We start from the raw sequence: 24,916 nt of genomic DNA, 5'->3' as shown, positions 1-24,916 counted from the left end.
GGCGATCCCGCGACCTGAGCCATATGACGACGTATTTTTTCAGCCTCCGTATCGACGGGTTGGCCTAGCTCCTTGCTGGAGCTATCTTCCTCGGCCCCAAGGGCCTCATCGTAGTCTCCTACCTCTTCGACGACTTCTTCTCCCTGAAAGATCACCTCATCGTCATCTTCCGATCGGGAGTCGTGTTCGGAAACGGGGCTGGAGTCTACGTCTTCCACGCTCTCGGCGTCCTAGTCTTCGGTGCTAAAGATGTTGGCCGGGGCAGGCGCCGATTGCTGCGCCTCCAATCTCGCTGCCCGTCGATTCCGGAGAGTCTTCTTCGAGCGGAATCGGGCACAGGCCATACATTTCGACTCATCGTGATCCGGTGAGAGACATTTGTTGCATACCGGGTGGACGTCGATGTGTGGGTATTTCGCGTGGCATAAAGGACACATTTTGAAGGGAGTCCTCGATTCCATCGTCGATCGAAGTTCGATGTTCGGACCAAGCGGATCCGAAAAGCTTGAAGAAGGTGCTAAAGCACTTAAGAAACTAGTCGATATCGAACGGGAACAGTACCGACGATAACTAAAGGCCTTTTGGCCTTAAACTGAATTTTCCTAACTTGAGCTAAGATAAGCACATCCGAACCCAATGGCGGAAAAAAACAATCTAAGGATGGAGAGGATGCCCATGCGCACTGTGGTCCAGGGGAGGAGTCACCTATCTCGTGATACTTCGAAGACTCTTCCAGGACAACAATGTGCAATCATCCAGACCCAACACTAGGCGGCTATCTATGCACAGATATGAATTCAGCAGCCCACATGCCTCGAACTTGTTAGATCTTTGATGCGATTTGTTGCCTCCCATGCAGAAGTGGTTGATCCTGCCTTCTACCTGTGTGATGGTAAAGACAAAATAAAGGGGCTTGGAGGATGTGGCCAGAGGGGCAAAAACACTGGAATGAACGCTGCCCATTGCGGCAAGGTCGTAGTCTGCTAGATCCACAACCCTGACTTCAAAAAGGCTGGGAAGCTTGATGTGCACACGTAGAAGCCTTGCGTTGCCAATGCACCAAACAACATATTACCGATAAGAGCAACATTTTTTGGGAGTGGGAGGGGAAGTACCCAACTGCAGCTTGACAAGCTGCCTAGCCTATTGGCATCCTGTAGCTCCCCATACCAGTTCTCATCATGTTCTGGCAGATTTCGGTACAGGTGCAGATGTAAGAACCAATCCCACAAAAAAAAAAGAACAAAACAAAAAAAACAAAAAAAAGACTCAAACGGCACCGACGGAGCTCTGGGCAAGCCGGACGACGGTAACATGAGTAAGAGTTCCTGCGGAACCTTGTGGCTCAGAGAAGCAAAAGCGTGGCTATGATGCACAGCATGAAATCATACAAGACCTGCTTGGACACTGCCGATGGGCCGAGTAGCAGGAAAGAGACCCGGGGCATGGGAATGCCATAGCGCCTATTTTGGAGATAAAGAGTAGCAGGAAGGGTCAGAGTCCAGCGTGTGTCTTCGACTTCCCCGAAGACTTTGCAGAGGAAGAAATGCCTCGGGAACAACGCCAGGAGAACGCCATCACGGGAACCCGTTTTAGAGCCATTCAGGGTTTCGCCACACAGAGCTTTACCACAGATCATCAGAGGCCTTAGAGATGTGCGAAGAAATGAAACAGAGGCAGCGGGTATCTGTCACTTACAACTGTTTGTGACTGTCCCTACAAGGCTTGAATCCTCATTTTAGGAGTTGATATCCCCGGCACAATAGGAAATGTTTGAGGGGAATTTTTTTTTATTTCTTCACTCCGCAGCTGAAAATGTGTAAAGAAAGGAGCATACGTCAGCGTGCATGAGTGGAGCTTATATGTGGCACAGTTTGTCACTTCTGAAGAGGAATGGCAGTGGCGTTGCACAGTGCCACTGCTTTCGAGTTGTCCTGACCCAGTCTGGTGACTGGGCGAAATTCACATGGTGAGGAATCAGCAGTTAGAGGTATCCACCAGAAAAATAGCGGGGGAAATTGACGGACATTTAAATAAAGCTTTTAAAAGGACCGTTTTGGAAGAGATACAAAGCCGAATAAGGCAAAATTTTCAGGTACCATTAATTCACAGACTGGGTAATTGGACTTGTGCTAAATGACACAGCACTGCATTCTGCAACACGGGAGTAACTTGCTGTCTTAAAGTGATCATGTTACTTTAATGAGGGTGCTGCGTATGATCCAATGCCTTTATTTTTTCCCTTTTCAAACTAACGATTAATAAAGAAAGACGTTTCATTTTTATATCCATTTACAATTTTTGCAATAAAAAACAAAAAAACTCTGACGTTTCCTTTAAATAGGCACTTGTTTTAAATTTTTTTGGAAAAAACACTTCAATTGAACAAAAGTTTTCAGGACACTGTACATAGGCAAAGGAATACTGTACATAGGCAAAGGAATACTGTGCTTATGAGTATCAATGAAGACTTTACAAAGAAGAACCAAGAAATCAACAGTACCAGTACTATTTAATAACCGACAGCCCTGGCTATTAAAATGTAATAGTTATTAAAGACAGTCATAAGTTCTTGACCTCCGGCTGATCAAAATAAAAAAGATTATTCCACAAGTCATAAGCCAAAGTGCCTCACACATTTTAGCAACTTAACAATTGAAAATGAAATATGGAAAGGATTTGAAACTTACTTGGCATTTGAAAGGTCTCTCTGTTGAATGGACATGTTTCACGTGACAACTTAGGTGATCGGGCCTGGAAAAAGAGGGGAAAAAAAATCCATGTTCACTTCATAGCCAAACAAAGCTACTCAAAGAACCAAGAGTAAAAAAAAACTAATGTGAGTAAACAGAAAACAATAGCCTACTAAGTCAAACGAGACAATGGTACTGGAAGCAGAATACCCTGTGCATTATAATTCAAATGTACTTAAGTGTTTAAACAGCCGTCAGGATCATACAAACGCCAGCAAGGTCTTTTCATGGCAGTCATGCTCACATGGAGCAATCTTTCTGTATGAAAGTCTCCCTAGTTGGAAAGTAGGGCAAATTTGAAACCCAAAGAACACTAAAAACCCTGTAATAAGGGTGTTTTAAAGGTTTACTGCATAATCGATTTAAAGGAAGGGGAACTAACAATTGTCACATGTTTACGAATCACAACGTGTATATTTTCCTTCTTATACCCAAGCCAGTAAGCTCACCCGAGATTCTAAGGAAAGCAACAGTAATTGTTTTTTTTCATGTTGGTTTAGTTTCTGCTGGCACCATGTAGTAGTGACCACACATCAAATCAATCTATACATTACCTTGAGAAGCCTTTTCCACAAACACTGCAGGTGTAGGGTTTGGTGATCCCTCCCTCATGCGATCTTACATGGTACGTCATACGGTCCTTCCTCTTGAAACGTTGGTTACAAACAGGACATTCAAAGGGCTTTTCGTCAGAGTGGGACAACTTGTGCCGGTTGAGGTGGTAGACATCACGGAATGCCTTCCCACACATCTCGCAGGGGTGATTCTTCTTCACAGGCTTGCTGGGCTTTTTGGGAGTGGGAATTGGCGGCATGACTGGGGTACTTATGATGCCAGTACTACTACTAGCATTTGTAGACGAAGACGATGTAGTGACTGTAGACAGTATTCCTGCGATTGTTGAGACCAATGAAGTTCTGTTGTTGTCGCCAGCAATGGTCGAGATGAGGGGCACAACAGTTGTTGGAGGTTTCTTCGGCCTAGACACCAATTTTATCCCTGTGTGGCAGGATTCATGGCGCCTCAGGTGGTAACTGTCCCTGAAAGCTTTACTGCAGTAGGTGCACACAAAAGAAGTTTTGGGCTTTTCCTTTTTCACCACAACGGTCTCCTTCACTGGCTCTGGTGTTGGCTGGGGTTTCTGAGTAGTTATTGGTATAGGGAGCATGGGCTTCTGGTCAGGAGGCTCAACAGGAGTGCCCAGAAGGGGTAGTAAGCTATTCTGTGCTGTCTGTTGATGGTGATGATGGTGGTGGTGATGGTGTGAGGCTTCATGAGCCTAAAAAGAGACAGTTAGATTTAGAAAATGCCAACAGAATTACATTTGGGAAACTATTAAATGCTAAGACAAATAAGGAAATCAACTCAGAATTGGGGTCAAAGAGGCCCTCCCGTCAATGCAACAAACATTAACATTTTCTTAAGAATCCCACTTTAGGTGGTGTTGGCTCAGACAAAACACTCCTGTCAACGCTTACCTAAAATGCTTACTGCTACGAAGAAGTACATAAAAACAATTCAGGGGAATAAAAAACAAAAACCAACTTGAATTAACTTGCCATCAGTTTTCTTCTTGGAACTTGCCACGAGATCTCTGGTTCTTGCTGGGTCTAATCATTGAGCCCACATTAAGGGATGAAAAGAAAACCATCTTAAATTAACTTGCCATCAGTTTTCTTTTTGGGTTTTACCAGACATACCTGGCTCTTTCAGGGTGTAAACAGTGAGCTCACATTCCTTGCAGACAGCCAGAAAAGTGACAAAGGCATGCTTTGTCCACAACTTACAAGTTAAAGACATAACCATCCCTGTGTGTATCCCAAAATTTCACTTTCAAATAGGCAGCTGATATGAAGATTTAACAGACACTGCCAATGTGGTCAAAAACCGTAGTGCGTATAATATATATATACACACACACACACACACACACACACACAAATCAATACTTAGACTTGTCTGGCTGGGGACAGCAAGGGAGATGGGGGCTCACATAAAATCAGTCTCTTATGTTTACAGAAGTGTGTTAAAAGAGCACAAGCACACAAACAAAACATGCTATTGATAAAATACTGTAATAAACAATACAGGAAAGGTATCTCAGGTTTGATATTTAGCACTTTTGATGGATAAAAAATAGTGAATTTCACTGCACAAATTTGCCACCATTTTTTCATGCATTTATGATAGCAGCCATAACGTGAAATGCAGCAGGGGGTACGTTGCAGAAGCACTGTACTATTTGTTTAAACATAGCTTTAACCATTCAACACAATAAAAATTCAGATAAAATACAATTTAAATTTTCTAAGCCCACATTACCTTTATTTCTATGCAATGATCTTCATATGGCAATCCTAAGTTTTTCAGTAATATGGACAAAGGCTACTGTCTTGGTTAAGCAATAAAATATCACCTCTTAGCAAAGGCGAATATTGCTTGCCCCAGCCAGGGAAATGTAACTTAGTGACTCAGTTAAGGTAGGCATTAAATAATACAGCATTTTGGGGAAGATCATTCCATCTACAAGGCGACTTCCCCATTCCTTCAGTCAGGTTCCCACATTTCCTGTGTCGCGCCTTCTTTTATCTTTCTTTTACCACAACCACTCTTCCCCCTCACTGCTTGGAGACGATCTTATAGTGGTGTAACATACAGTATTGCATGAAAATATTTCCTGACCACTGGAAAGTGATCTGCACCTTGGTAGAGGAACGCAGACAACAAGTGGTTATCTTAGGAAACCCCTCACCCACCTACCTAGTAGGTGGCATGCTTCATCATCGGGGTCCAGCTAGATTGCAGAGTGCAATCCAGCTATGCTTCAACGCCTGATTTACAGCGGAGCAGGATATTTTGTGGAAAGTGAAGTGCTATGTGAAGTGAAAGTAAATGATAAAAATGTCTCTAGGAAATGCCCTTATAAAAGTTTTAATTAAAGGGTCCTAGGACATGTGTAAAAACATAGTCGGGATATGTATGAGGTAGGAATGCGCCTCAATATCCCTTAAAAAGAGTAGGTCTACTAGTTTCGGCCTTCTGCGATATTCGGAAGGCTTTCTTCAGGACCAGTGGAGTGAGTGTAGCCAAAAAGGTTTTAGCGGCCACTGAGGTGTGTATATCAGCGCACACCCTAAAGTGCGCTGTGAGTGTAGTGGGATCTTGTTACTTACAGATCCTGTGTGATGAGTATCTGAAAAGAAAAAGTATGTTGTGATATATATATATCTATATATATATATATATGCGCAAACAGAAGTCTTTCACCACAGAACCACCAGGCAGGCAGCAACGAGGAAAAACCACGCAAGTCCCAGTCTTCTTTCGGCAAGTTTATTTAAAAAGGCAAGTTCACCAAATCTGACGCGTTTATATATATATATTTATTTTCACTCAAAAAACCATAGGTTTCAGGCATGTTGTAGTTCGGAATTAGCATTTAAAAAACCTTAGAAATTCACAGAAAAAACCATAGGTTTCAGGGACGTTATAGTTAGCTGGACATTTCACTCGTACAAAACCATAGAAATTTTTCCGTTATAGTTAGTTCAGCTAACTATAACTCGCACCTCCGCAATGCACTGCTGATGACGTCACATATAAACATCACTCATGACATGGTCAGTGACATCACTGATCACATCACTGATGACATCATCCAGTGACTGTGTTTCTGTAAAGTTTAAATATGTTTATTATTTATAGGGAAAGGAATATTGAAGAATGAGTGGGTGTATAAGTGTGTGAATGGATGATTTTGTAGGTGCGTGACTGAAGTGAGTGATTAAACGCATCTTACTGAATGCATGAGTTAGTGACTAAACTGTGTGAATGTCTGTATCCGTCTCAGTTGGTGTGTAAGCAGCTGCATGGGTTTGCAAATACCTACATGAGTGTCTATATGGGTTATAGATTGGTTGTCTGAGTAACTGTATGGGTGATTGTGTGGGTGGGGTGTGTGTGACTGTGCATAGATGTGTGAGTGGGTGATTCACTGGGTGCATGGTTTCAAGAGTGCATCTGTGATGGACTGTATGGGTGGGTGAGTTTGTGTATGGTTGTGTTAGTGAGTGAATGTATATTTCAGTGGTACACGTGTGAGTAGCTACATATGTGAAAGGCAGTATATATGTGTGTTGGAGTACATAAATGGCTATGAGAGAGAGAGTGTGTGATTGTGAGAGTGGCTGTATGGATGAGTGTGTGCTTGTATCATTGATTGCATAAGAGCGAAAGAATGTGCTAGTATTTGTAGGAGTAATTGAGCTGGTGTGTGTGTATAACTGTATAGGTGAATAAATGGCAGTGTGATTAATTATTTCCATGACTGAGTAGGTGTGCGAGTACCTCGATGGATGAGTGGCGGTGTGTGAGTGTCTATATAGGTGTATGAGTGCATATGATAGCCCTGTACTGAGTGACCAGAAGTATGAATGACTGTACGGGTGTGTGAGTGGATGGGTGTGTAGACCTAAGAATCAGTGAGTGGGTATGTAGTTATTGGTGTTGGAGTGTCTATGGTTTTGAGAATGGAAGTCTATAATTTAGAGTGGGTGTATCAAAGGTTATATTAGGGTGTGAGAAGATGCATCAAATTACCACATGGATGATATCAGTGATGTCATTTGAGATGTCATCAGTGATGTCATCAGTGACGTCACTTACCAGGTCATGAGTGATGTAATATGTGACATCATCAGTAGTGCATTGCAGGGGCGAGAGTTATAGTTAGCTGAACTAACTATAACAGAGACATTTCTATGGTTTTGTACGAGCGAAATGTCCAGCTAACTATAACACCCCTGAAACCTATGTTTTTTTTCGGTGAATTTCTAAGGTATTTTAAATGCCAATTCCTAACTATAATGTGCCTGAAACCTATGGTTTAAGTGAATTTCAAAGCTTTTTAAAATGCTAGTTTCTAACTATGCCTACAGAGGTAGGACATGTGAAAAAAGAAGAAAAAACACACAGAAAGAAGAAAAAGAAATGCAGAAAGAAGCTACAGAAGTCCACAAAGACGAAGAAAAGTGCAGGAAGAAGGAAGCCGTGCAGAAAGAACAAACAGAGGAGCAGAAAGAGTCTTTGTTCAAAATCATCCTGTACCCTCAACTTTTTCAGATGGGTACTGGTGGTAACTGACTGACTAACCAGTCCTAGAGCCAGTGCTATGCTAAAAGACACTTAGAATACAGTTAAAACACCTACATACACTAGGGAACACTATGCGTTGGGGTACCCCTGTTATTAGCATGACCTCCTCTGTAAGCCCCTAGTATATAATAGAGGAGGGGTATTAAAACTATGTTAAAACGCGCCACAGGGCGCGTTTGCACACTGTTGAAGGGTGGGGTGTTTGAGCTGATGTGTGCAAAAACGCCCTGTGGCCTTTTTAATTTGGGGGATAAAGTCCCCTTGAATCCAGAGTGTCCCTTGGGTACAACTAGCCCATCAGGTATCTCTAGTTAGCACCACAGAGCTGCGTTGCAGAGAAAATGTCACGGCCTGAACCACCTCTTTGCAACGCAGCACAGTGGTGCTTACTGGAAGCACGTGGTAGACTAGTTGGCCCCCATGGGCCCTCGGATTAAAGGGGAATCATTTCCCCAACTTAAAACGTGCCATAGGGCGTGTTTGCACACGTCACCTCAGGCCCCGTCCCCTCCCTTCCCCACTGTGTAAACACGCCCTGTGGCCGTTTTATGTTGGGAGATTAACTCTCCTTGATTCCTGAGGGTCCCTAGGGGCAAATTAGCCCACTAGGTACGTCCAGTAAGCACTATTGCAGAGAGGTGTAAAAAGGGGCACAGCCTGCACCACCTCTGCAACGCAGGGGCACTTACTGGAAGCACCTGGTGGGCATGTTGGCCCCCAGGGTCCCTTAGGATTGAAGGGGAATTATTTCCCCAACTTAAAAAGCTAGTTGGCCCCCAGGGAACCCCAGTATTCAAAGGGAATTCGATCCCCATCTGCAAACGCGCCAGGGGGCGTGTTTGCAGAGTGCTGACACGAGGGGGTGTGGCCTCCAGGTCGATGCCGGTATTTCTTTTTTTTTTTTCTTTTTAAGGTGGGCTGCACAGCCCCCCTTCTTTTTCAGCCCTGGGGACCCCATCCCCCAGGGCCTGTCCCCTAATTTTTCTTTTAAAAATGTAAAATTTGGGAAGGAGGCCACGTGGCACCCCTCCCGAGGCCTTAATCAGCCCCGGGGACCCCATCCCCCGGGGCATGGCCTTTTTTTATTTATTGGGAGGGGGGCTGCGTTGCCCCCCTCCGCTTGCCACTAAAGGCCCCAGGGACCCCATCCTACAGGGCCTGCATCTCTAATTTTTTTTGGGGGGAGGGGGGGGGGGGGGGGGAAGGGGGCCGTGTGCCCCCCCCCCCTCCTGGGCCACTAATAGCCCCGGGGACCCAATCCCCCGGGCCTGGCCCTCTCCGTTGGGGGGGGGGGGGGGGGGGGGGGGTGTTCCCAATCCCCCCACGGTCCTGCCGGCTCCCCGCCTCCTGGGGGAGCTGGCTTTGCTTTTCCACATGGGGAGCTGCTAACATGCAGCTCCCGTGTGAAAAAGCAATTTGGTTTGAATTTTGAAAGAGAGCAGGTTTCCCTGCTCTCTCTTTCAAAATTCAAACCAAGTTTGCTATGGCAGGGCAGAAGCCGCGATAGCAAATAGCAGTGTCCCGGGGGTGGGCACCCCGGGACACTGCAGGAGCCAGCCATGGGGGGTGGCGGTCCCCAGGGCCATTATCGGCTCGGGGGGGCGCACGGCCCCCCCTCCCACCAATTTAGAAAGCCCCGGGGGGTGGTGGTCCCCGGGGCTGGAGGGGGGGGGGGGAGGGGTCTGTCACGGACGCCCCTATTTACATATTTAGAGCCCCGGGGAGGTGGCGGTCCCCGGGGCTTGTGGGGGGGGCTTGAGCCCCCCACACAGGGTTTTTATTTTATTATTTATTGTTATTATTTTTTTTTAAACAAGCTGCGGGGGTGGCGGTTCCCGGGGCTGGGGGGCCCCTTTGGGCCACCCAACCCAATACTTCAATAGCCTCTGGGATTTGCCCCCCTTGGGGGCAAATTAGCAACGAAGCGCAGGAGCCGGCACTTCGTTTCCTCTTTTGGTTTTTTTTCTTTTTTTTAAACGGCAGGATATACGCACCCAGCGCGGATTTTGCCGATTAAAAAAGAAAAGGGCTTGGGGGTCAGAGTATTTCTACCCTTCCCCCTTTTTGAGTTATGCACGTTTTTTTATTAGGTTTCTTGTGCCTCGGTTCTAGATATATCTATGATTTTACTTTTGACTTTCTCAGGAACTACTGAACGGATTTACACCATTTAAGCAAAAGGCACGAGTGTGAACCTCTACCCTTCTGCCAAATTTTGTGTAATTCCGTTCAGCAGTTCGGGCTGTAGCTGCGACTAACGGTCCCTATGGAAAATTGCAAGGGGAAAACACGTTTTGGGACCCCCCCTTTTTCTCAGCCCCTGCTTGATGAATCACCTCAAGACTTTCATGATAGGAGCGGACCGGAGGGGGCCACGAGTTTTGAAAATTTTGCGAAGATTCGTCAACCGGCGCCAAAGTTATTCCAAATAGAATGTTGCGGATTACCAATGGATAATAGGTCCTAACTGTAACTACCTACTGGCAACCGCCAGTAGGTAATAAATATATATATAGCCATTCCGTAACATGCATGTCTTGCGTATCTGCGCTCCTCCATGCGTAGGGTAGTGAAGACATGGCTAAAAGATTGGAATGAAGGCACCATGCATGGGACTTCGTGATTGCATGCATGATTGCTTTCTGAAAAATAACCACGCGTGGCTACAATGTGCCATAAATATACAAGTAGTTTGTGCAAAACCACGACACGCTTATAATTATGTGCTCCCACGACACATTGTAGCCACGCATGGTTATTTTTCAGATAGCAATCATGCATGTAATCACAATGTCGCATGCATGGTGCCTTCATTCCAATCTTATAGCCATGTCTCCACTACCCTACGCATGGAGGAGTGTAGATACGCAAGACATGCATGTTACGGAATGGCTGTATATATATATACACACACATATACACACATGTCGCAATGCAAATTTTTATTTTTCAGATACTCATCGCGCAGGATCTGTAAGTAACAAGATCCCAATACACTCGCAATGCACTTTAGGGTGTGCGCTGATATACACACCACAGTGGCCGCTAAAACCTTTTTGGCTACACTCACTCCACTGGTCCTGAGGTAAACCTCACGAATATCGCAGAAGGCTGAAGCTAGTAGGCCTACACTTTTTAAGGGATATTGAGGCACCTTCCTACCTCATACATATCCCGACTGTTTTTACTCATGTCCTAGGACCCTTCAATTAAAATTTTTATAAGGGCATTTCCTAGAGACATTTTTATCATTTACTTTCACTGCACATAGCACTTCACTTTCCACAAAATATCCTGCTGCGCTGTAAATCAGGTGTTGAAGCACAGCTGTTTTGCACTCGGCAATCTAGCTGGATCCCGATGATGAAGCATGCCACCTACTAGGTAGGTGGGTGAGGGGTTTCCTAAGACAACCACTTGTTGTCTGCGTTCCTCTACCAAGGTGCAGGTCGACAACCATGACCTCAACCTGTTAAGGACTTGTCCACGTTGTTTTTGTATATTACTCAGGGAAAGGGACAAGTACAAGTTACGTTTCGTTTCTTTCTTGTTGTTCTTTTGCACTGGAAAGTGACACCAAACATTCTATACATAAACGTTTTCAAATTCTCGCTATTCACAAAATTAACAAAAAAATACTCTGCCATTTACATGGCGTAAACCAAATACCTGACATATTATTTAAACCGAAACACCTGCCAAAGCCAATAGCAGCAGATGGGATTGATTATCTCAGAAGCAAAGGAAAAGCCGTTTTCCATGCGGAGGTGGTAAATGTAGCAAACGGCCATAGAGTGTCTTTAGTTTCAAAGGCACATGGTGTGTAACGTGAAGCACAGAGTGGAATTTGGCTCATGGGGATACCAATTGGAGCAGAGATAGGATGGTCAGATATCCCCACTCGATAAAAGAACAGAAAAAGCTTTTGAAACAAATCAATAATGGAAGGATCAATATTAAAACAAAACAACAAAAACAAAAAAACATTGAGAGTTTTACAATGGGCAAATAACAAAACAAAAAATAGCTGTTGTATGCAACTGTTCCCTTTTCACACTATGCAGGGAGAATGTAACTCGTTAAAGAACAAGCAGAAAATTACACGGTAATCCACCAAACTTTAAACACAAAATTTGTGTAGAGCAACACAGTATACAAAGACCAGCTTATGGATAAATGCATTGTCCAAATCCTTGTCTTGCTGGACATTTAGTCAGCCTGATAAGCGTGCAAAACGTAAAAAATGCATTAGGAAAGGAAAACAAAACAAAAACAACCTGAACAGCAACGTTTAAAGGGTGCAACGTGTACACGCAGAGTCCTGGTTTATTTTGATACATTAACTTACCAAGTACCTCTCCCTAAATAAAACCAGTCACATCCCAGGAATCACATTCAAGTTCATTTTATGTGTATTAGGATTCATTATTGGTCATCACTATATGGAGTCTTGGTGAACCCTTTAATATAATTAACTGGCTCCAACATTCATGTCACTACTTCCCAATCTTCTACATTATCTGCTACTGCTCCCATCTCACAATTAATTGTGCATAGACTTGTTTCTACCATCAGACCCATCAGCAGCATTTGACACCATGAATCACACGGTGTTAGTGCGGCGGCTGAAGGATGTGGGAATTGAGGATGCAGCTCTGGCCCTTCTCTCCTCCTTCCTAGCATCATGGGAGCAGAACATACATTGGGACAGTCTTCAATCTGATACCTGTTCTCTCCTGTGTGGAGTTCTGCAGTGTTCAGCCCGGTCTCAAAGACGCTTTTCAACATGAATGTCACTCCTTTGGCCACTCATTAGAAAGCACGGCTTCACCCTGGTCTCATACGCTGATCACTCTCAGTTCGTAATATCTATGTACAAACAACCAGAGACCGTTGCTAGCGGCTTTCATGCCTGTCAGACATTATGAGTTGGATGAGTCGAAACTTTCTCAAGATAAACACTGATAAGACAGAGGTACTGGAGTTTGGCAAGGGCCAATCAGTGTGGAACCATACTTGGTGGCCGACAGAGGCAGGAGAATAACCCTGTCCTACCGCTAATGTTAAGAATCTAGGAGTGATCTTTGATGATCATCTCAACTTCGCGGCCCAGATCGACTGTTTGACTTCCTCTTGCTTCTTCTTACTATAGAGTTTACGGAAGATCTTCCCATTCATCCCGCAGGAGCTTCGGAAAATTGTAGTAGTAGCTCTTTTTCTTCAAATTAAGACTACTGCAACGCTCTTTTTATGGGCATCGACAAGTCACAGAGGATGAAATTACAATTACTGCAAAACGCTGCGGCACGATTGTTACTAAACATCCCCAAAGGCAATTCCACCTCGGCGGGCATAAGCTCACTCCATTGGCTTCCTGTCCAGCAACAAGTGGTATTTAAGGCCCTCTGTCTGGTGCACAAGGCACTTTATGGAGGTGGTTCGGCAGAGATCCAGAAAATGTTCTCATGGTACACCCCCACAAGAACTCTTAGATCCACAAACACGGGCCTTATCCATACTCCTAAAATTCGTAGAGCGAGATTTGGGGGGGGGGGAAATTTGGTTGGAGTATATCACACCGTGCATCCAAGTTATGGAATCAATTGCCTGCCATGAGACTTGAACCTAGCTGGCAGATTTGTAGGGAAATGCTCAAGTCCTAGCTGTTTCCTTCAAATTAAACTATTGGTTTACTGCTCAGTCTCGCTTCATACACACCTAGCGCCAAGACGCTGCGGCATTGGAGCGCTTTAAAAAGGATTATCCTATCCTAGTCTACCGGCTGCTGGATTTGGTTAGAGACAGCTGTTGCCTGGATGTTTTGGAACTGTTGTTTTTATTACCTGACTCACTTGCTAGCTCGCCTGTTATACCCAGGTAGCCTCGCTCATTCTGCAACAAGCTACCCATATTTCCTTTTGAAGGGCCCATAGCAGTTCTGCTAGGGTTAGCAGGCCACACCAGCGCATATCCGTGACTGCATGGCCAGTCTTTAAACAAAGCTGGTTAAAGTCTAGCGGAGACCTTTGCTCTCTGTACAGCTTAGGGAAACGCTGGCATGTAATATCCAATGCCTCCCTTCATATGTCCTTTCCACTTATGAAGGGAAACGAACCATCTTATTTAGTCTATGTTTATGTAATGCATTTTAACTTGGCTAATGCAAAGCTAATTTATTTAACCAAAATGTTGGTGTACTCCACACTCCAAGAGTTGAGAGCAATACCGAGATAATACATAACAATAACGTTTACCAAGTCAGTTAGGTTAGATTAGGTTCGTTTTTAATTGTTCCCTGGACTGGCTTTTAGGATCCATAGGCAGAGTTCCAAAGGAAGATGGAGGGGAGCCTCTAAAGAGATCGGCGCCCTCCTACCCCGTGATCCGAAGCCCTCTGACTGCCGGCGGAGACGGGCGAGACTCAGCCCGTGGAGAGGAACTTCAGAGGGCCGCGCTACCAGGCCCACAGAAGCTGGGGGTGGAGTGTGCAGTCCGCACCTGCAGCCAGAGAAACCCCGAGGTAGCGAGCAACTGAACGTGGTAAGGAGAGAAGGCAGCTGCGCCACGGTGGCCTAGAGGGAGCACTGTGAGGGCCGGCCTTGGTGAAAGAAATGAAGTTGATTTGAGGCAGTAGTGGGTGCTCTCCCCCTGTGCACTGGGCCCATGAGGTGGATTCCGCAGTCGATTCCCCGATGAAGACGTGGGGTTATACATGATTGATTGCCTGCCCCCCCCCTCCCAACCCACCATTACTAGAACCGGAGAGACAATCGGAGACCACACATTTTGAGAGTCTCTGCTGGTTACTTGGGGTCCCCTTTCACGGCCCTGCTCTTGATGGTGAACTGCCGAGGCTTCGATTCCTCAGCCATTGAGCCCGCCCTGAGGAGTACCGGAGCGGCCGGTCTGGCTGCTGGTGCCCACATGGTCAACACTGGGCGATCTGACTCTAATCTTAAGTAGTGAAGGGTACACCAAATGGGGAGTGGGGAGGGGTGCTGATTCTCCGCGACTATCATCCTGCCACTCTGGCTGCACATCATAGGGAGCGAGATGCCGCGCTGCTAGACTGCTCCGGCTGCAACAACAGACCCGCTAGATCTCATCGCGGGTAGAAAAGCTCACAGGGTGCAGAGACGCCGTCACCAACGCAGCGCTCTCAGTCTTACACAGGGTCACTGATACGCAACCAAAGACCTCCGCACATCTAGAGAGGGGTGTGTGGACTTTGGTGTCAAGGCGGTGTGATCCACGCAACCCCAGTGCCCTGTGGCCAGGACAGAGTGCACTCCCAGAGGCCTTTTCTTGAGGGTATTCTGGATTTGGGAGTCCCGAGACGTGGTGGCGCCCCCCTTAATGAATGCCTCCTTCCGTATACTAGTTGGCAGACACCTACACACAGGCGGAATATGAAAGAATTAGAAACAAGGCAAGATGGACAGATATACAAAAGCAGTGGGCCCCCAGACTTGCAAAGAAGACAACACATACCACATGCAAAACAATGCAATGCTCCTAAATGCCTCAAGGGAGGTCCTAGAAGGTAAAATAGATTAAGTCCGTTCAGACGTCACCTTACACCCACAAGACCTCCATAAGGTAACTAAGAGAGTGACCCAGGCGGAAGGAAGAAGATCAGCAGTAGATGTGACGAGTGCTCTTCGGGAGGAAGTCACAGACCTGCGAACCACCCTGAAAGGGGTGGCCTGGAGGGCAGACTATGCCAAACTTGCACACAAAGGCACAACCTACGTTTTATTAGTTCTCCGGAGGGAGTCAAGGACTCGGACACTAGGGCGTTTTTGGAACAATCGTTGAAACACTCCATCCCAACGGAACGTTCTCCACATGCTCGGTGACTGAATGGGCCCATAGTGCTTTAAATGCTAAGCCATCTGTGGGCGCACCACCCCATCCCACTTACTGCCTGTTTCCTGAACTACCAAGACCAGGACTTGCTCCTGCAGGAAGTGAGGAGTAGGGGAGAAGTACGATACACCCAATCTAAAATTATGGTCTCCCCCGACTACTCATGGGAAGTACAAAAATAATAACACACCTTTGGCTCAGTTAAAGCTAAACTCAGAGGAGACCCAGTGGCACGAGTGAGAGTAAATTGGAAACGGTCTACAGAATTCCCTAATGAAAGGGGCACACGTCAGGGGTGTCCTCTGTTCCCTCTATTATTTGCCATAATGCTGGAACCTCTGGCATGCATTGTTCGAACACAACCAGGTCTTACAGGGTTCAAAGAATTTGGAGACTTGCAGGGAGATGATGAAATCTCCCTGTACACCGACATTCTACAAATCCACAAATGACGCCCAAGAGCTCTTCCACATATTCGAAAATTATGTGACACATAAAGGCTAGAGGATTAACTGGGATAAATCTTGCCTATTGTCCAGCAGGACGACACTGGCTTGTGAGAGGTCCCGGGATGGCTGCGCATAGACAGGGATGGGTTCCGTTATCTAGGACTCTACATCACATAGCCACAAACAAGGAAGATAGAATAGAATGAAATATTTGTGGGGTCCCAGCTGATTTCCACAAAGACGTAGAAAGATGGAGAAAGCTGCTGTTGACCTTAATTGGCAGAGCCACAATTTTCAAGATGACACTACTCAAACATTAATTGTAAGATCCCAGGGGAAATTTTCATTAAGATAGAAAGGGCAGTCCGGACTCTAATCTGGAATGGGGACACCCAAGAGTGGGCGGGGTACATTGCAAAGGAATCCATATAACGGGGGCATTACCCCTCCGGATATGAAAGCACACTACTGAGTGGCTCACCCAATAGTAAACGACTGGAGTTACACACCGGGAGGTCATCCAACATACGTATTAGAGAGGACCTTATTCCAATCTTGTACACACACACACATTACCTTTATGGTGGGAAAGTTTTAAAGAAGGGGTCATCGGTAATCCAGGTGACCATAGACGTCTGGAATGAGATGGAAAGGTGGATGACGTGGCATGTGCGGATCAACCATAAACCCCTTGTGGGTGGGAACACGCCTGAAAGAGATTAGGAAGTTGAAGGGCTTCAAGGCTTGGGACAGACTTGTGGTTTCCTAACTGGGAGATATCATAGAGGGGGATGAACTGATCTTCTTTAGCTCCCACCAAAAAGGCCATCAGCTGAACACAACATTACAAATACCTCCAACTTCGCCACGCCTGGGCAGCTGAGACATTGGTTACGGGAAATATACCAGAATATGCACCACTGGAGGGGCGACTGCTTATGGGGGAAATTGCAGAGAAGACAATGTCTTGGACATATAAAACAATCACAAACAGGCTCAACTCCTTGACAAAACTAAGGACTCGCTGGAAAAAGAAGTGGGAGAACTTGAGAATTTAGACTGGGATGCAGCCTTAATGCACCTCGGGGAAGTTGCAATTAAATCCAGACTTCGACTGTTCCAACTTAAAATCCTTCATAGGATTTATTACGACGAAGCCCAACTGCATAGATCCGGTAGGGCTGACTACCCCAGCTGCCTCCGCTGTGGGGGTAGCGATGGGGTCGTTCATAAACACAATATGGTAGTGTCCTAGCATTAGCCAATATTGGCATAGTATATTCGAAGACCTAAATGGGTAGTTGGGAGAAAATTATAACAGCTGACGCTAAATACATCCTGGTGGGTATCCCCACAGAGGTAGCTAAACCTAGAGCCAAACTCCTATTTAGTAACCTAGACCTTATAGTGGCAAAGTGAGATGGGGCCAAATATTGGGGTGCTCCAGATCCCTTACCCCCTCAACCCCGCCCCCCAAACACACTTACAAAAATGGAAAAATGCGATGGGCCTTTATATGGCAGATGAAAAGGTCTCATAAGGCCAGAGGACGTCCGAGGAAGTTCACTAAGGTATGGGGTACCTGGATATGGTATTATGGTATCAACATTGGCGGCAGCGAGGAACAGCCCCAACTTACACAACCCCCGTAATGAGTGACAGATTGTGTACCAATATGTTATCCGACAATTGTTTGTGGATTGTCTAGGTAATGTGCTGCTAAAATTTTAACAATCATGCATTCTCTCCCGTGTGTCTATCGTTTTCTGGCATATTCACATGCTTGGGGTATTTGTAAAAAAAAAGAAAAAAAACAAATATATAAAAATACCAAGCAACCAAATAAAACGTCCACTGAGCACCTGACTGCAGTCAATGAGAACGGCCAAACTCCAAAAACAGCCAATGTATAGTTCAAAATGATAGAAATGTGCCACACAGAAGCTCATAAAAGAGAAACGTAAAGCACATTTATGCATCAGACAAAAATAAAAGCGGGTAAAATGACCGATTAATAAATTACGCAAAAAATAGGCAAGACTCTCCCTCACAAAACTACATAGTAATGTGTGTATACACAGAAAATGAGGACTAGACCTTAAAGTTGCCCCGATTTTAGCTACCACCCCACTTCACATGATCCTAGATGCCGCAGTTTCTGCTGGAGCAGAAGATGCCCCTCTTCAGAGACTTGAAGAATGAAGAGATGACTCTACATAGATAAAGAAACTGCAAGACACCATGATGGCTGATCGGAGCTGAAGCTCCGAGGTGAACCCGCATGCCAGTATTCGGAGCGGCGCGTTGCTGTGGTCAAATCCCACAGGAATCACGAGTCCAGTAATCAGAATGCTGGCGGATCACTCAGACGTTTAAACTGCCTTTCTGCGATCCTGATCAGCCGACTTATGAACTGCGATGTCCCCGTGAGAAAGTGAGCTAAGATGGCGCCCGGTGGACTACGAGACAGCTCCCAAAGACTGGGAAATGTGAGCCGCGCGGCCGCTGGTCTCCGCTTGGGCGCTCGGTATCGCACCCCCCTAACCCTCCACCTGAAGCGCAGACCTATCGGCTGGCCCCCCTGGGGGAGAAGATTGCCTCAACGACGAAGCTGCCTGCTTGTATTATCGGTGAGGAGTGAATGCGGCTGGAGGGGGAGGAGTCCGCAAGTCTGAGCTGTGGCATTCCCGCTACAGAGCCTTTCAGGGGACCGGGCCCTCGGCAGAGGGATCGGCGGACGCTGGCACCTGAATCGACGTGAGTTGTTGGGGGAGGGGTGCTAAATCCTGGAGATTGGGGTATTAGTACGATGTGCGAGTCGAGCTTACCTGCCGTAGAGAAAGAAAGGGGCCACTGGTGGGGCTTTACAAAGTTAGGTACATAAAGCACACCGCCTGCTTTTGAGGGACAGTTGCATCAGTGCATGGTTTTTTTTAATAAGGAGACTCCAGATTTATCACTGCTTGAGTTGAGAAGGGAGCGTGTTTTGTGTTTCCACGGACCTCTCCATTATGAAGTCAGTGTGTGAAGGTTTCCATAAAGGAGAAGCAAGTGAAATACTTTATACAATACAGCGGTTGGAATATGAACTGGGATGAGGGGGTGCCAGAGAGCCCACTCTCTCAAGATCACATACACAGCATATCAGAATCCCAAACATGCCCATTTTGGGATACCGGGAGTGTCACAGTTGTTTACAGAAGGGTGAGTTCCTGATTTAAGAGAACCATTGTTAAACTAACTTGCCCCTGGATAGTACCAATCAGGGGCATCATGAGTCAACTTTATGATCATAGAAACTATGGCATGTCTGTTTGAGGTAATCTTATCAGTATACTACTATCTCGAGCTCAGTGGGTTTTGCCATGGGTGCGTCCCAATCGGTCCCCTCCTCCCGTCAAGGCGATGTCTCTGGGCTATCTGGGGCCAAGTCATCCTCCTCACACGGAGAGGCAAATTCGACAAGCACTTGATTTTTTAAATTTGTTTTTATTGTTACATAAAACTTTGTTAAACAAAACAGTTTCGAATTGTCCGTTTACATAGCAGAGATCATCCGATACATATGTCCAGTACAAATTACGGTGTGGTTGTGAACAGTTTACAATTATCCGTTGAATAGAAGATTATAAATCCATTTGGTGTCAGGGTGAGACACAGTATATAATGTATAAAAAGGAGAAAAGTAAGAAGAAATAGGGGGGGGGGGTAGGGGGGGAGATTGGGAAAAAAAGTCTCAACAGGTGCCTACACATGCTAGTATACTGAATAGTATTACAGTCCATTAACTGGGTCTACCAAGTTAAAGAAAAGAAAAAAGGAAGGGGTACAAATACAATCTATCAAAGAATTGCTGGCCTGGTGTCAGTAGTTAGAGCAAATATAAACACTTTTGTATGTGTGGATACATTACAAGTTGGAGAGATAAAGGGAGGGGGGGCAGGGACGGCTAGCAATTAAGTGTGTTGTATCAATGCATTAATGGGTCTGGGTGGGCACCGTTTGTGATGCAATGTGGTCATCGGCATGGACTGCCATATCGGGGGCTGTGTCCTGATCCGCTGTGCGGAAATCTAACAGTATTGCATCCCATGCTGGAGCTAATTGTTGCCAACGTATTCCTATTGCATCTTCTCTGCGGAGTGCAACACTTTCCGCCTGTGCCCAACATAGAAGAGGTTCAGGCGACTTCCAACGGCGTGTGAGCAATCGCTTATCCACTAGGAGGCCTAGGTCAATGTACTTGAACGTTACTTTATGTCTCTTGGACCTACGATAAAGACCCAGGATGCACACCTCCCATGTCAAATCCAGTGTCCTTTCTGTGCATGTCAGCCTCCTATTAACTTCGGCCCAGTAGGGCTGTATAACTGTACAAGACCACAGCATATGCAGACGGTCAGCCCCCAGTTTGTTACATCTAGCACATTTGGCATCTGTACGATTAAAAATGTTATTAATTTTGGCGAGCGTGAGGTAGGCTCTGTGGAGTATGTAGTACTGGATGAGCCTGAATCGCGCATTACGGGGATTTCTCATGGGGCTTTCAAGTATGCGTCCCCATTCGTGATCCTTGACCCGCCGTTGGAATTCCACATCGCATTGGGCGCGCAGAGAGAGCAGTGGCGGTGCAGTGTGCTCTAATTGATTCTGCAAACCATTTGGTAAGATGGCGACCAGTTTCAAGCTCGTGTAAATATTGTATGGTGAGATGTGTGTCAGGTTCCTGTAGTGTGGTGCCCCAGTGCGTGGTCAGTGTGCGATCCACGCGGCATGGAGAAGGAACTGCCCTCATGGTAGGCCAGTATTTTTCGGCTAGGTCTTCAAAGGGAATCAGCTGCACATCCTGGAATAAATCTCCCACCGTCAGTATGCCCACTTCCTCCCACTGCATGAGCTCTACAGTGGGTATCGCTCGATGTCTTCTGGGGGTGCCTAATATAGGTAGAGAGGGCACATATGGTATCAACTGGTGTGTTAGGCGAAGGCAGCGGCGATAGCATTGATAAGCAACTTTCAGTAACAGCTGCTTAGGCGGGCTCCCTTTCCTGTCAGGGCGATAGTGTGTCACTATTTGGGGTTGGGTGTACCCGGGCGCCTGTGTCGCCTATCTCCAAGGTTGCATGCACTGAGCCAGCATGCCACCCACTGAAGTTGTGCCGCTAAGTAGTAGTGTGCCATATTTGGTAGTGAAAGGCCTCCCTTTGTGGTCAACGGGTACATTTGAATCATTGCTACCCTGCTGCGCGAATCATGCCAGATAAAATGCCGTATATCGGACTCCAAATCCCGGAATAGTGGGGGTCGAAGATAAAGTGGTGAGTTAGTGAAGTGATAAAGTAAACGCGGCAAGACTACCGTTTTTATTAAAGCAATTGGATCCATAACTGTTAGGGGGAGGAGTTTCCAGAAGGACATTTGCATCCGCACTGCTGTGGTGGCACGTGTCAGGTTGCCCTCCAAAAGATCCCCCGGTGTTCGCGGTACATATGGACTCCCGAGATATCAGAACGCTGTCATTTGCCAGTGGACTGGCCGACCATTAATAACTAAGCGCAGGTCTGGTATAGAATCGAAGGAATAGAGGCATGATTTGTCCCAATTCACTTTGAGTCGGAACACCAATGCAAAGCGTTCCAGCGTACGCTCAACGGGCCCGCAGGGCTGTCAGACGTCTCGAAGGTAAATTATCAGGTCAGCCGCATACAGCGATACTGCATGTATGCCATCACCTAAAGGAATCCCCAATTCAGCTTGGGTAGTGTGGAGCGCTTCCGCCAATGGCTCGACCGCCAGCGCAAATAGTAAGGGAGAGAGTGGACAACCCTGCCTCGTGCCACGCCTTTTGGGGACTTGGTTCAACATGTAGTGTCCTGTCCTGACCGTGGCCGTAGGGTTTGTGTATAATAGCTTGACAAAGCTCAGGAACATATCGCCAAGCTCATATCTCTGCAGCACCTCAAACAAGACACCCCACTCTAAGGTGTCAAAGACCTTCTCCAGGTCCAAGACCAAACATCCAACACGTGGCCAGTAGACGCTTGAGTAATGTGCTACTCAAAAAAAAAAAATAGCCTCAGATTCAACGATGTACTCTAAGCCGGCACAAACCCATTTTGATCCAGGTGTACCAACTGAGGCACTAACAGGGCAAGTCTGTTCGCAGGAATTTTCGCCAATACCTTGTAGTCCGTATTAAGGAGTGCCAACGGACGATAGGAACCAATCAGTTATGCATCTCTATGCGGTTTAGGGAGGGATACTAATAAAGATTCACATAGCGTGTCCGGTAACCTGCCAGCTTCCTGTGCATTCCGATACACTGTAAGGAGTCGTGGCGCTCGAATTTGCTGATAAGCTTTATAGTATTCGGCCGGATAACCATCAGGCCCAGGTGCTTTGCCGGTAGCTAGGGAGGAGATAGAAGCCTGTATTTCTAATAGCGCAAGCGGCTCATTCAGTACAGCACACTGCTCAGCTGTGATGTGGCGGAACTGTAGGGGAGCAAGGAACGCCTCCATATCCGCAGATGTTGCGTAGTGCGTGGATTGATAGACCCTAGCATAATGTGTGGCAAATTCATCATGAATGCTTCTTTGAGGGGCGAGTAGTAGCCCAGTCTCGGAACACAGCCGTATGATTGATGTGGGAGTATGTTCCTGTCAAATCATGTGCGCTAGTAACCTACCCACCCTCTCTGCAGCTGAAGGAGTGCGTGCAGCATGTGACAAATAGTTGAGGCGGTGCAAGCGTTCCAGTATCAAGGCGTGTTGTAGTCGGCATTCATTCCGACAAGCACTTGATATACCTCGCACCGAGGGGGGGGGGGGGGGGGGTGACACAAGGGGAGCCGCATCACTCAACAGGCCTCTCCCATTTCACGTTCTCCACCCTAGCCCAATACTCCACCTCCTTCTGCCAACGTTTGTAAGACGGGCCCATAATACTTCTCCAGTGGCGAGCTATCACCTTTAAGGCAACCGCAAAAGCAAGGACCATCAGACAGTTGCCTGCCTTCTTAGGAGTAGGGCGGCTAGATGGCCCCAACAGCACTGCAAACCCCAATCCAATGTCCTATATAAATATTGTACCACGTAATTCCAAAATCCCCGGATAGTGGGACATTACCATACTATACAGTAAAATGTGGCTACCAGCGTCAAAAACCTTGAGCAGGGTCTAGGTTCTCCCCAAACATCTTAGTTATTTTCGCATGTGTCAAATACATTTGATGAACATAATTAAACGGTGTGAACTTTAAGCGAGTGTTACGCAAGACCTTTTGTACATGCTCCAGACACTTATCGCAATCCTCATCTGTGAAAGGACGCCTAATTTCGGTCTCCCATCGAGTTCTAGCTCCTACTGGACTTTCATGAACCATTCCATTAGGAGCATAGAAAAGCCAGGTATTTTGTTGCCTCCCATTATTCATGGTCTTCAGCAGCTGTAAGACCCTATGACAGGGTGGCTCATTTGATCCCAACTTCCACAGTCTCCCACATATTCTTCTCAGTAACTCAAATAGTAGAAATTGCTTCAGAGGCAGCCCCATCAAGCCCATCAAATGCAGTAAAGGCATGAGTGTCCCATCCAAATAGCAATCGCCCACTGGAATAATACCCTCCTCCGACCACGCCATCACGTCAAAAGTTTTTATAAAGCATGCCCCTTTGGGAGTCCCGTAAGGAAGTCCTACCAGGGTCAAGACTGAATTGTAAATAGCTGGGTCCGAACTGGGGTGTCAAAGTGAGCCCAGATCTGTGACTGTGGGTGAGAGCCTGAAAAGTTTCAGCACTCCGTCCATCATCTCCTTGTGTTTGCTCTGTTCGCCGTAAGTTGGCAGGGTATGCCCAGACGTGGGTCCCTTGCTCACTTTGCCACTGGATTCAAGATAGCCAGGCTGATGAGGGTTATGAACCCGAAACCGGTCCCAGGATGCTTGTTTCCGGTCCAGGGAAGACATGGCTTGGCAGTTCGGGCTGGACTGTTCCCATGAGGCACAGGGTCAGACTGATTTGCATATGGCCATGTCTGAACTGGGGTGGTGGAGTGAGCTAAAGAATGATGATGGATTAAACACAGATCAGTTGACTGGGGTTGAGTGTTTGATTTGCTCAAACGCTCCGTCCATCATCCCCTTTGGTATCGCAAAGTCCCACTAATGGCATCGCAGTGGCATAATTTGGGAAACCAGATGTTAAATGAACATATTACGCCTCACACTTTAAGGCCACCACCAATAGCCTAGGAATCTCTCCAGTTCAGTTTGGGGTCTGCAAGAGCCACCATAGGAGCGCCCCTGATTGGGATCCTACCCCACCACACCGAGGTCTGCAATACTCCTTCTCTCTAGCCACCGAAAGATCCATTGTAGCTGAGTCACAATATAATAAAGCTCATAGTGGTTTACCCCCCAGTCAGTGAGATTAGATATATATATATATATATATATATGCAGACCTCTTATGATACCAACAATATTTTTATTTATTTCCCATTCAAGATGTCCAGACGCGTTTCGGCCGTCCAAGCGGCCTTGATCACCTCAAGTATATATTACACTCCCAAAAACTTAAAAATAGATGGAGCCCAATTCATCCCTTGTCATTCTTGAATCAGCCTCTCTATTCCTCGTACGATAGGGAATAAATACGGCTGAATAAAATTACACCAAACGCCTGGGAGGAG

General features: G+C 46.3%; 1 protein-coding gene across 13 annotated transcripts in view; it reads right to left on the bottom strand.

Annotated features, from left to right (window-relative positions):
• The window catches only part of VEZF1 (vascular endothelial zinc finger 1), a 353,507-nt gene that overhangs the window by 292,036 nt on the left and 36,555 nt on the right, over window positions 1–24,916 (bottom strand). For 7 of the 13 annotated variants that reach the window (XM_085649507.1, XM_085649510.1, XM_085649508.1 and 4 more), the window contains 3 exons: window positions 4,313–4,363; window positions 3,308–4,032; window positions 2,691–2,754 (listed from right to left, as the gene is read on the bottom strand). In XM_085649507.1, coding sequence (XP_085505633.1) covers window positions 2,691–2,754; window positions 3,308–4,032; window positions 4,313–4,363 — 840 coding nt within the window. The remainder of the gene's footprint in view (window positions 1–2,690; window positions 2,755–3,307; window positions 4,033–4,312; window positions 4,364–24,916) is intronic. The other 6 variants (XM_085649512.1, XM_085649509.1, XM_085649515.1 and 3 more) reach the window with 1 other exon arrangement.

Source organism: Triturus cristatus, chromosome 3_2 (genome assembly GCF_964204655.1).
Source record: "Triturus cristatus chromosome 3_2, aTriCri1.1, whole genome shotgun sequence".
In the NCBI taxonomy this organism is placed as follows: Eukaryota; Metazoa; Chordata; class Amphibia; order Caudata; family Salamandridae; genus Triturus; species Triturus cristatus.
This window is presented reverse-complemented; position numbering and strand designations above follow the sequence as displayed.